Below are 12,905 nucleotides of genomic sequence, written 5' to 3' on the forward strand. Positions count from 1 at the left end.
TGCCGAATTTGCTCTGAACAATCATACATCTTCTTCTGCTGGTTGTTCGCCTTTTTTTTGTTGTTCTGGGAGACATCCGTCGTTTGGGTCGTTCTCCAAGTTGGGATCTGCCGTGCCTGAGGAGGAGAATTTTTCCGGTGATTTGGAAAGAGTTTGGACGGATGTGCGTGGTAATCTTCAGGAGGCCAACAGAAAATCTAAAGACTACTTTGATAGGAAACGACAGGAGGTTTTGTTCGCTGTTGGTGACATGGTTTGGTTGTCCTCTAGGAATCTGCGGTTGAGGATTCCTTCTAAGAAATTGGGTCCCAAGTTTGTAGGGCCCTTTAAGGTGCTTCAGGTTGTCAACCAATCTGCTGTTAGGTTGGAGGTTCCTACCTCCTGGAGAATTAATCCGGTCTTTCATTTCTCTCTGTTAAAAAAAGCTGTTGTGTCGGATGGTGACGCCTCTGCCTCTGTTCCTCCGGTGGTGGAGGACGGGGAATATGAAATTTCTCGCATCCTTGACTCTAGACGGTATAGAGGTAGTTTGCAGTATCTTGTGGCCTGGAAAGGTTTCGGACCCGAGGATAACTCTTGGGTGAGGTCAGATGATGTTTCCGCGTCCAGACTTATCAGAGCGTTTCACAGGAGATTTCCTGATAAGCCTGGTCCTAGGGGATCCGGAGGATCCTCTTAGAAGGGGGGGTACTGTTAGAACCTTGCTGTTAGGTTTTTTTTCCTTTGCTGGTCACATGACCTTGTTGGCCTATTTAATCCTGCTCCGCCCTTCTGGCTTTGCTGGACTTCATTGTATATCTACTTTCTAGCTAGCCTGTGCTCTGTATCTAACTCTGTTAGTTTGCTTGGTCTACGGACCTCTATGTTCTATCTATTTTGTTTGTTCGTCTGTCTGCTACTATTTCTGTTAGGAGGTGTCCCATATTCCTCCCAGTCCTTAGTACTTGTAGGGATTCCCTCCTCACATCTATAGGTCTCCGTACAGACTAGATTAGGACTTTAGCAGGTCTGATCGCAGGATCAGGTTCCCTGTTACATCGTAGGGATTCAGCTGAGTCTTATAGTAGGGACAGATCTCCTCTCTTTCCTTAGCTTTGGTAGCAGAACATAACAGTGCCGGAATGAACTATCAATCACAATGATGAAATTGTCTCTAATGAGGACCGTTCCAGGAATGGAAGACCAAGAATTCCCTCTGTTGCATAGGATATATTTATAAGAGTTAACAGCCTTTGTCAACATTAACTGTCCAGAATAGATTGTGAGAAACAGGCCTTTATGGTCACATTTCTGCAAAGAAGACACTACTGAGGACTGCAAGAAAGAAGATGAGACTTGTTTTGGCAAGCAACTCAATGACTTGACATTGGATCAATGGAAATTTGAATCTATGGTCTCATGTACAAAAATGTGATAATGTTCATAACTATTGCCATGTCTTACTGGGATGAAGAACAGGTGAGCAGTTTGTTTCTACATGTGTGGTGCTCACCATGCCGCATTTAGGGGGAGGTGATCATGTGGGAGTGCTTTACTGATGACACTGTTGGTGATTTATTTGAAGGCACACTTACCCAGCATGGCAACCACAGTATTTTTTAAGGACATGCCATACCATCTGGTTTTCACTTAGAGAAACCATAATTTGTTTTGCAGCAGAACAATTACTCAAAACATACCTCCTGGCTATGTAAGGACTATGTAAGGGCTATGTGACTAAGAAGGACAAGGATGAAGTGCTACATGTGATGACATGGCCTAAATAATTACACAACCTTAGAGCAAGATATGGCAAGATTTGATATTATCAAATCATGAATAAAATCTGATTCACATCAAAGTTATTATTGGTGAATTTAATGTTTCTTATTATTTTCTGTCTCTCCAGACACAAGAACATAAAAAACATTGAACACAAAATATTGTAAAAGAAAAAAAATACTAATACTCACCTGTCCTTCAGTCACCTCAACCTGCTTCCAGTACTCCTCGTGTCTTCCTTTCTTTTCTCCTTCTCTTTGGCTGCTTCACTCTAGGCTAGGTCTTCTGGTCCAGTCTTCTGTCTTCCAGACCTCAGATGGCACTGAGGCAATGTGTCTCCTAACATCGTGACGTCACAACGTGCACCATGCCATTACAGCATGGAGGGACGTCTGAGGCTTAGACCCATCAGAAGCCAGGGTCTGGAGAGAAGCTGCCAAAGAGAATGCACATGACATGGATACTAGAAAAGAAGAGGCATGAAGGATCTAACTACTTGGCTCTTTTTAGTTTAGCAAAATGGCAGTCGCAGCTGGTCGACATTTTGCTGAATTTGCAAAGGGCAAATTACAAAAAATCCGCATTCAGGAGACTATAAAAAGTGTTTCTTTACTCCTTGCTTTCTTATGTGTTCCTTTTTCTGCCTTCAAAATGAATCTACAATGTGCACATTCCAATAAGAACAAGGAAGACTATTGCATGAACAGGTGTGTCCAATCTTTTCACTGATAATGTATCAAATAAGAGGAATCTGGTAAACTTCACTGTACGTCAAAGAAAAGGAGGCATAACAATTAGGCAAATCATAAACATGGCATCCGAGTCTAAGAGACCAAACATGATAACGCAGTATGGAAAAATAATTGATTAATCAGGAAGGAAGGATCACAAAAATGATGGGTAAGACAAAAGAAATGTACTGAACGAAAAAAAAGAACCAGATCTGATTGGTGTTGGAAGTAACACAAAAATAGAAGTGTAAGAAAGAAGAAAAGGAAACACTGATGAACACATAGGAAAACAGGAAATCGACCAAACAGAAGGTAAAGAAAAGAAACAGGTCAAAGGAGAAGATGGAGAATAGGAAAAGAGGAAGAAAAGAAATACCTAAAATAGAAATAAATGGAGAAATAAATGGAATATAAGGATGAAAAAAATAAAAAACAGGCAAACAAAATAAGAAAAAATTAGTGAAGAAGAAAAGTGAACGAAAAATAGTGAATTAAGCAAAAAAAATAAAGGGAAGGAAGGAAACAAAAGTAAATGGAGACAGTACAGTAGGTAAGAAGAAATTAAAGACCAAAGGAAGACAATTTAGGAAAAAGAAAAACACTAAGAGAAGGAAGGCAAGAAGAAAACTTGAGAGAGAGGCAATAAATGATGGACGCTATTTGTAGATCTGAAGCCTCTGTCACTCCAGCTCTATCCCCACCCAGCACTGCCTCCTCCTACTTGACTGAAAGCCTTTATGCTGTGTGACTTCAAGCAAAGAAGCCATCAGTCAAGCAGGGGAAGGCAGCGCAGGGTGGGGAATAGAGCTGGAGTGGCAGAGGCTGTAGATCTACAGACTCATTTGCATAAATCAAATGCTGATTTCTTGTAATGGAGGAACGGACTGTCTAGGATAAAGGTATTGCTAGACTTGTCATTGAAAGTGCTGTATGATCATATAAATAGTTTATGGTGAACTCATGCTGACAGATTCCCTTTAAGTAGGAAAATAGAAAAGCAGGCAACATCTGAGAAGAAAAGAGGGAAGGAAGATAGGAAACAAAGAAGGAAGAAGTAAAGGAAGACGGAAGCTTTACACTTGATTACTTATGGCATGTTCATGTTACTCCTGATGAAATGATAGATGATCAGGTTACAAGTATGGCTTGGCCCAGGAGAACGGACATTAACAGGGAAAGCAAGTTATTTATTAATAAGATTTTCCTTTAACATTCAATATATTTTTCCATCTAATCACCTCTAAGATGCTAAAGAAAAAGCAGGTTCTTGAAATATTCTCGCTTAATATTCCATTGTCATTTCCATGTGACAAGTGAACTTAATATAGACACAGTCCAGATTCAGTGAAGGAAATAAGTATTTTATCCATGAATATTATTATCATCATTATTTCTGAGACAGCCTCAAGAATTTATTGGTTTACCATTAGAGTGGATCCGCTGAATGTTGGTAACCACATTTACTTCCTAATAAATCAAGTCCAAGTCACAATGTATTGTCCCTGAGGTCTGTGCTGAACAATAGTAACACATGGGGACTATTGATGAAGGCCATTGGTCACATAATCCACACTGGCTCCCAATCCCAATATGGAGGTAGAGGACTACTTACAGCTATGGCAAGTGGCGTCCGCGTAGCCTCTGTTCACACAGTCACAGTGAAATGTGCTCCACGTCTGAGAACATTCTCCTCCGTGTTCGCAGTAATTTGGCAGACATCTATTGGAAAGAAGAAGTCCACAGAGTCTGATTTGTGAGTATCACTGTGCAGCTGAGTATCTGGATGTACAAATGACTTCCAAATGATGTCGACAGTTAATTAGCTGAAAGAGATCTGAGCAAATCAATCATTTCAAATGGTAGATACTCTAGAAATTGATGAACCAGGTACGCTATATTACTAAGCAAGAGTCATCGCCTCGCAAAAAAAGAGACTCTGTTTAACTCAATAACAAATTATTATTTTTTTAATTCCAGAGAAATATCAGATCTCAGACAGAAAGTGCTGGAACTTGTTGGATGGTTTAATGAACATTAGCCAAAAAAAATACTTATACTTAAATACAAATATTTTAGATAGTTTCTTTCTTCATTTTCGCACACTGATTTTAACATCCAATTTTTGACTAATAATTAGCCCAGATTTTTAGGGAGTAAAGGGAGCAAATGTACAGTATATGATATATAGTATATAGCATGCTAGCCATGTGCAGGACACACAGAACAAGGTAGTTGAAGTTTTTAGGGCCTGGTACAAAATTATAATACAAAAAAAAAACACTTCAAGCTAAATTAATACAGGATATGATGCCTATTACATGACCTTGGAAAATGGTGCGTGGCTCCAGAATTTTAGATTTGGTGTGTCCATTGATTCCTTGTGTTACGCTCTACCCTCAACCCCCGAGTATTCGTTTTCCTGGATTATTTTAAGCATCATCTAAAAGGAGAATTTTTCACTGGGATAGTTTTTCCTTCAACAACTGGGTGTATACCACAAAACGTCTGTTATAGGGGAAAAAACGCAAATGCCCAGAGACATTCTGTGCTATAAACCCAGTTGGCTGGATGGACAATTAGCATATTTTTTTTTTTTTACTGGGGGCATAATGTTGGAACAGAGGGGTTCAAAAAAGAAAAAAAAGAAAAACCTGTTCCAGAATTAGTGAACCAGCTCCAATTGGACTGAGGACTCAGCTTAAATTGAAGTAGCCAAACAAAGATTCTCTTCAAATAAAAATGTAAAGATTTCTGCAATTCTTAATGATTAGACATCTCCTACCATGTTGTGTATACAGCTAATATACAAACATATAGTGCAGGTATTTCAGCACAAGCCCTTTTCACTCCTCCGCTGTTTTCCCTTGGTGTTAGAGGCGCTGGCAGGATATGTTACACTGATCTGCTCATTTGTTCCGCCATAACATTTGTGTAATGCCAATATTCATTTCCCTCTGATTGTAGCCAAAATAAGGCAGGGACAAGGGAGAAGAATATATCTTACACCGTCTGAAGGAAAGGAATTGAACTTCAGGCTCTGTTATTACAAACCATCATATCGTTCACATCATCAGACTTCCAATATCCTTCTAAAATGAATCTTCGAAATCCGTTCTCCAGCGCAACAAAAGAATCAACCAAACTATGAAGCTTCTGCCTGCCAGCGCAATTATCGGATTGTTTTGTGTCCGCTTATTCTTATATACCAGACATCTTTTGCTTTATTAGAACAGATTTACCATGTGTTTTCTGTTGTAGCTGAAGAACTGAAATATTCAGAAACAATTTACTTTCTGTTATCCACATAGGTGGTGCAGACGTAGGAGTCATGCGTAAGCTCTATTATTGGATTCTCTAGCTCCGATCATTTTTAGCTTTTTTTTTAGAATATCAAAATCTTTCTAACTGTTGCTAATCAGTTTCATTTTCTGATAAATCTAGAAGTTATATGTTATCACAAGTTCTATAAATTATAATTACATTGAACATATGTAGGGGATGGCACCATTTCCTGCTACACATCAAGTATCTCCATGAGATAATTGGACAAGTCTTTATCCTTACCGCTATAACCAGTAAATTGGACATTTATTTCACATTATTTTCTCTTTTCTTTTTAGCTAGAACACATAGTTTTGGATCTGAATGAATCAATCTATTATTATCTTGCTCGCTTATACAGCGCCATTAATTCCATAGCGCTGTACAGACATCAGCATCACTGTCCCCATTGGGGCTCACAGTTTAAGTTTCCTCTCAGTATGTGTTTTGGAAGGAAACCAGAGAACCCGGAGGAAACCCAGGCAAACACGGGGAGAACATACAAACTCCTTGCAGATGTTGTCCTTGGTGGGATTTGTACCCCAGACCCCAGCGCTGCAAAGCAACAGTGCTAACCACTGAGCCACATCTGTTTATATCTATCTATCCATTTATTTATCCATCCATTTTATTCTATGAAACCTGAACAAAACTGTAGTTCCGCAGCTCAGGAGAGGCATTCTAGTAATAGCTTCATATATGGAAATAGTTTTTCATACAATTCTGAGAGTAGCCAACCATGCATCCTAGAAAATATTTAATAAAAAAGTTTACAAAAAAAAATATTGGTAGATGAATTTTTGAGATTGTTAGTACTTGTTGTGTAGGTTATTGAGATTGAACTCATTTTACAACTCACAGTCAATGCCGGTAATGAGTTTGTATCAATATATTGAGCTATAGAAATTTGCTTATTATGTACTATATCATTCATTATGGTTTTCTAAGTTATTCATAAAAAAGTATTGACTCTCAATAATCTTTAAATACATCATCAAAAGAAAAGAAACTGCATAGTATATTCTCTTCTGAAGATCCTTACTCTACACCCTTGATAATATCCGCAGGATTCTTCTTGTCTGATTTCAGCCTCAGTTTGTACCAATACAGCATCATTCAATCAATATGTAACTAATCATGCTGTAAAATGTTCTGATGTTAAAATCTTTTTAATAAAAAATATATAAAAAAGGATAAGTATTTCCATAAGATTAGGTGTGGTCAGCAAAGGTATATGGATTTCCAAGGTAGTGAGCAGGAAGCACATTCTGATTGTTTGGTATACAGTATATGGCCTCTATGTATGGCATGCTCTTAGGAAGCTGAACACTCAGATGGATTTCTAATCTCATTAAAGGGAATCTGTCACCAGGTTTTTGTTATGTAATGTGAGAGCAGCATAATATAGAGACAGAGACCCTGATTCCAGCAATGTGTCACTTGCTAGGCTGCTTGCTGTAGTTTTGATTAAAAAAAAATACTGTTTTATCTACTGCAGATCTAGCAGTTCTCTGGATGGTGAGCGCTGTATAACCCGACCCCCACCACTGATTGGTAGATTTCTGTTTACACTGTGCATAGGCAGAAAGCTGCTAATAAGTGGTGTGGGCAGGATTATACCGAGCTCATGAATATGGAGGACTGCATGACAGCAGGTTTACTAGTCCTCTAGTGATAATCTCCTGCTGACAAAACAGTAATTGTATTAAAACTACAGCAAGCAGCCCAGTAAGTGATACATGGCTGGAATCAGATTACTTTTCAAGAAAAAAAAAGTTTAATCCTTACTTTCCTGTTTCCTTTTTGATTACAATAGTTGTGTACATGCTGTGAATAAGAAATTGAATCTCCCCAAGCAGCAAATTAATTTACAAATGGTAAAAAATACTGTTTTCTGTAAAACACTGCAATAAAATTCCATGTGTTTATCAGTTGAGCATAATCTCACAGTAATGTTTAATATGACATTTAAAGCACCACTCCAATGTTTTTTTTTGTTATTGCACCACTGTAGTAGTGCTTTAAAGGTAAGTCCCCTGCCCCGTCTCATACTCACCTGCTGCCGCCTTCATTCATTTCCAGTGTCGTTCCGGTCAGTCTCAGGCGAAAAGTGACCTTCATTTCATGGAGCTATGTGGAGGTCACTTTTCAATACAAGTCCATGAGAGGCCTCGTTCTGGCCTCGTTCCGCCCTCGTTCTGCCCTCGTTCTGGCCTCGTTCCGCCCTCGTTCTGCCCTCGTTCTGGCCTCGTCCTGGCCTCATCCTGGCCTCATCCTGGCCTCGTTCTGCCCTCGTTCTGCCCTGGTCCTGGCCTCGTCCTGCCCTCGTCCTGGCCTCGTCCTGCCCTCGTCCTGGCCTCGTTCCGCCCTCGTTCTGCCCTCGTTCTGGCCTCGTTCCGCCCTCGTTCTGCCCTCGTTCTGGCCTCGTCCTGGCCTCATCCTGGCCTCATCCTGGCCTCGTTCTGCCCTCGTTCTGCCCTGGTCCTGGCCTCGTCCTGCCCACGTCCTGGCCTCATCCTGCCCTTGTCCTGGCTTCGTTCTGCCCTCGTCCTGGCCTCGTCCTGGCCTCGTCCTGGTCTTGTTCTGGCTCTCATAGACTTGCACTGAGAACTGGTGAGCGGAGCGTCTGATTTCCGGCTGTCAGAAGCTGCACTCACAAGATTGCACAGTGGGACCAGAGTGGTGCCAAAAACAGGGGAAGGGTGAGTGTATGACCGGGGGCAGGGGGGCTTAGATTTAAAATGCCACTGCAGTGCTAAAAAAAGAAATCTGCAGGAGTGGTGCTTTAAGCTATGCATCTGTCAAGAGAAAAAACTCTACTGTATTATTTCTACAGCTCCTATACTAAGAAAGGAACAAAGAGCAAAGGAATGAGATGTAGGCATTCAGATGCCTTCTCAGCCTAGGAGCTCTACAAACAAAGCAATAGAATATATATATATATATATATATATATATATATATATCTATCTATATAATTGTCTTATCCCATCTGTCTGTCTGTCTGTCTTTCTGTCTGTCTGTCCAGGAAATCCCGGGTCGCTGATTGGTCCGGCAGCGGCCAATCAGCGACGCGGCATTTCAGAAAAACATAGCGGCCATTAGCGGCTCATGTTCGGCACGGAGGTCAGCGGCGATGCAGCCGGGAGATGCAGCCGGGAGATGCAGCCGGCTGCTTGCAGCATAAGTCCCCCGACCGCAGGCGCCGCTGACCTACATGCGGCTATCGTCGGAAGATCAGCGGCTGTGTCTTCCGCTGATGCTCTGTGACGTCTCAGGTCAGAGTGCGCGGTGACGTCTTTACACCGCACTCTCTCCTGAGCGGTCACAGCGCACAGTGGGAAGATGCCGGCTACGCTGGAGTCCAGAGAAGCAGTGAGGTGAGTATTGGATTTTTTTTTTTTGTATGGGGCCATAGGGGACCTGCATGGGGCACTATGGGGGGATGTGACATCCTGCATGGGGTATTATATAGGGGGGGATGTGACAGCCTGCATGGGGCACTATGGAGAGATGTGACATCCTGCATGGGGTATTATATAGGGGGGATGTGACATCCTGCATGGGGCACTATGTAGAGATGTGACATCCTGCATGGGGCACTATGGAGAGATGTGACAGCCTGCATGGGGCACTATGTAGAGATGTGACAGCCTGCATGGGGCACTATATAGGAGGGATGTGACAGCCTGCATGGGGCATTATATAGTGGGGATGTGACATCCTGCATGGGGTATTATATAGGGGGGATGTGACATCCTGCATGGGGCACTATAGGGGGATGTGACATCCTGCATGGGGTATTATATAGGGGGATGTGACATCCTGCATGGGGTATTATATAGGGGGATGTGACATCCTGCAAGGGGCACTATGGAGAGATGTGACAGCCTGCATGGGGCACTATGGAGAGATGTGACAGCCTGCATGGGGCACTATATAGGAGGGATGTGACAGCCTGCATGGGGCATTATATAGTGGGGATGTGACATCCTGCATGGGGTATTACATAGGGGGGATGTGACATCCTGCATTGGGTATTATATAGGGGGGATGTGACATCCTGCATGGGGCACTATAGGGGGATGTGACATCCTGCATGGGGTATTATATAGGGGGGATGTGACTTCCTGCATGGGGCATTATATAGTGGGTATGTGACATCCTGCATGGGGTATTATATACGGGGAATGTGACATCCTGCATGGGGTATTATATAGGGGGGATTTGACAGCCTGCATGGGGCACTATGGAGAGATGTGACATCCTGCATGGGGTATTATATAGGGGGGATGTGACATCCTGCATGGGGCACTATGGAGAGATGTGACATCCTGCATGGGGTATTATATAGGGGGGATGTGACTTCCTGCATGGGGCATTATATAGGGGGGATGTGACATCCTGCATGGGGTATTATACATGGGGGATGTGACATCCTGCATTGGGTATTATATGCATGGGATATTATATACAGGGGATGTGACATCCTGCATGGGGCATTATAAAGGAGGGGGGGATGTCACATCCTGCATGGGGCATTATAAAGGAGGGTCGGGAGACATATGCTAGAATACCCGATGCGTTAGAATCGGGCCACCATCTAGTATATATATATATATATATCTATATATATATCTATAGATATATATATATAGATATATAGATATATATAGATGTATATATAGATATATACATCTATATATAGATATATATATAGACATATACAGTACAGACCAAAAGTTTGGACACACCTTCTCATTTAAAGATTTTTCTGTATTTTCATGACTATGAAAATTGTACATTCACACTGAAGGCATCAAAACTATGAATTAACACATGTGGAATTATATACTTAACAAAAAAGTGTGAAACAACTGAAAATATGTCTTATATTCTAGGTTCTTCAAAGTAGCCACCTTTTGCTTTGATGACTGCTTTGCACACTCTTGGCATTCTCTTAATGAGCTTCAAGAGGTAGTCACTGGAAATGGTCTTCCAACAATCTTGAAGGAGTTCCCAGAGATGCTTAGCACTTGTTGGCCCTTTTGCCTTCACTCTGCGGTCCAGCTCACCCCAAACCATCTCGATTGGGTTCAGGTCTGGTGACTGTTGAGGCCAGGTCATCTGGCGTAGCATCCCATCACTCTCCTTCTTGGTCAAATAGCCCTTACACAGCCTGGAGGTGTGTTTGGGGTCATTGTCCTGTTTAAAAATAAATCATGGTCCAACTAAACGCAAACCGGATGGAATAGCATGCCGCTGCAAGATGTTGTGGTAGCCATGCTGGTTCAGTATACCTTCAATTTTGAATAAATCTGCAACAGTGTCACCAGCAAAGCACCCCCACACCATCACACCTCCTCCTCCATGCTTCACGGTGGAAACCAGGCATATAGAGTCCATCCGTTCACCTTTTCTGCGTCACACAAAGACACGGTGGTTGGAACCAAAGATCTCAAATTTGGACTCATCAGACCAAAGCACAGATTTCCACTGATCTAATGTCCATTCCTTGTGTTCTTTAGCCCAAACAAGTCTCTTCTGCTTGTTGCCTGTCCTTAGCAGTGGTTTCCTAGCAGTTATTTTACCATGAAGGCCTGCTGCACAAAGTCTCCTCTTAACAGTTGTTGTAGAGATGTGTCTGCTGCTAGAACTCTGTGTGGCATTGACCTGGTCTCTAATCTGAGCTGCTGTTAACCTGCGATTTCTGAGGCTGGTGACTTGGATAAACTTATCCTCAGAAGAAGCGATGACTCTTGGTCTTCCTTTCCTGGGGCGGTCCTCATGTGAGGCAGTTTCTTTGTAGCACTTGATGGGTTTTGCAATTGCACTTGGGGACACTTTCAAAGTTTTCCCAATTTTTCAGACTGACTGACCTTCATTTCTTAAAGTAATGATGGCCACTCGTTTTTCTTTACTTAGCTGTTTTTTTTTTGCCATAATATATATTCTAACAGTCTATTCAGTAGGACTATCAGCTGTGTATCCACCTGACTCCTGCACAACACAACTGATGGTCCCAACCCCATTTATAAGGTAAGAAATCCCACTTATTAAACCTGACAGGGCACACCTGTGAAGTGAAAACCATTTCCAGTGACTACCTCTTGAAGCTCATCAAGAGAATGCCAAGAGTGTTCAAAGCAATTATCAAAGCAAAAGGTGGCTACTTTGAAGAACCTAGAATATAAGACATATGTTCAGTTGTTTCACACTTTTTTGTTAAGTATATAATTCCACATGTGTTAATTCATAGTTTTGATGCCTTCAGTGTGAATGTACAATTTTCAAATACAGAAAAATCTTAAAATAAGAAGGTGTGTCCAAACTTTTGGTCTGTACTATATATACATCAGCACTTACTATAAAGTTGCTTCAATTTAATCTTTTTTAACACTGAGAAATAAAAACAAATGTTTTTGTCAGTATTTGGTTTCACAGTTGAATTGGTAAATCTATGATAGGCTTTGAAACATTTTAATGGGATTTGATTAGTCTCCAAAATTCTCCCATAACAATACACTATGATTTAGTGTATACAAACACACTGAAACACTAAATGATATGATGGGCTTATGTCAACTTTGTCCAACTGCCAGGCTGAAATTGAGAGAAATCCTGGGAAGGAATTAGTGACATTGTACCATAAAATGTTCATCTTAGAAGAGTCTGAAAAGCTGCGAATGGCTGAAAAATAACACATTTCCATAACAGCTTTAGTCAGGGTCCTTGCTGAGGTCTGTTGGAACCTAAAGCAGTATGGGGTATATGTGGACCCTAGTGGCCCCCTCAGCCCATCTAGTACTGTGTGATAGCTCAAGGTGCTTATTTCTTGGTTAATAAAAATTCACACACTAGATTCTTGTTTCAGTAAATACATCAGATGCTGATTGAGCCAAACCACAGGAACAATGGTCATATACAAAAAGGTCCAATTATATATCTCCGACACAAATAAAAATAGCAATGCACAAAGCAGATTAAAATGGCTCTTTAATCTTTTTTTATATTTTGCTTTATACAATTCTTTCTTCTTTTTATTGCTATTCATGAAAAGCATCCAATCAGATGTCTATTCAGCCTGAAATA

The 12,905-nt window shown here is 41.2% G+C and overlaps 1 protein-coding gene across 3 annotated transcripts in view; it reads right to left on the minus strand.

The window, feature by feature from the left end:
• Positions 1-12,905, minus strand: part of LOC141221874 (contactin-associated protein-like 5) — a 1,265,469-nt gene that overhangs the window by 612,702 nt on the left and 639,862 nt on the right. For all 3 annotated transcript variants that reach the window (XR_012289806.1, XM_073666602.1, XM_073666603.1), the window contains one exon: positions 4,105-4,211. Coding sequence is in view for 2 of the 3 variants with exons in the window: in XM_073666602.1 (XP_073522703.1) it covers positions 4,105-4,211 (107 nt within the window). In the remaining variant the exon portion in view is untranslated. The remainder of the gene's footprint in view (positions 1-4,104; positions 4,212-12,905) is intronic.

This window comes from Phyllobates terribilis, unplaced genomic scaffold (genome assembly GCF_046119375.1).
Source record: "Phyllobates terribilis strain yellow unplaced genomic scaffold, ASM4611937v1 Scaffold_2__4_contigs__length_985480577, whole genome shotgun sequence".
NCBI lineage: Eukaryota > Metazoa > Chordata > Amphibia > Anura > Dendrobatidae > Phyllobates > Phyllobates terribilis.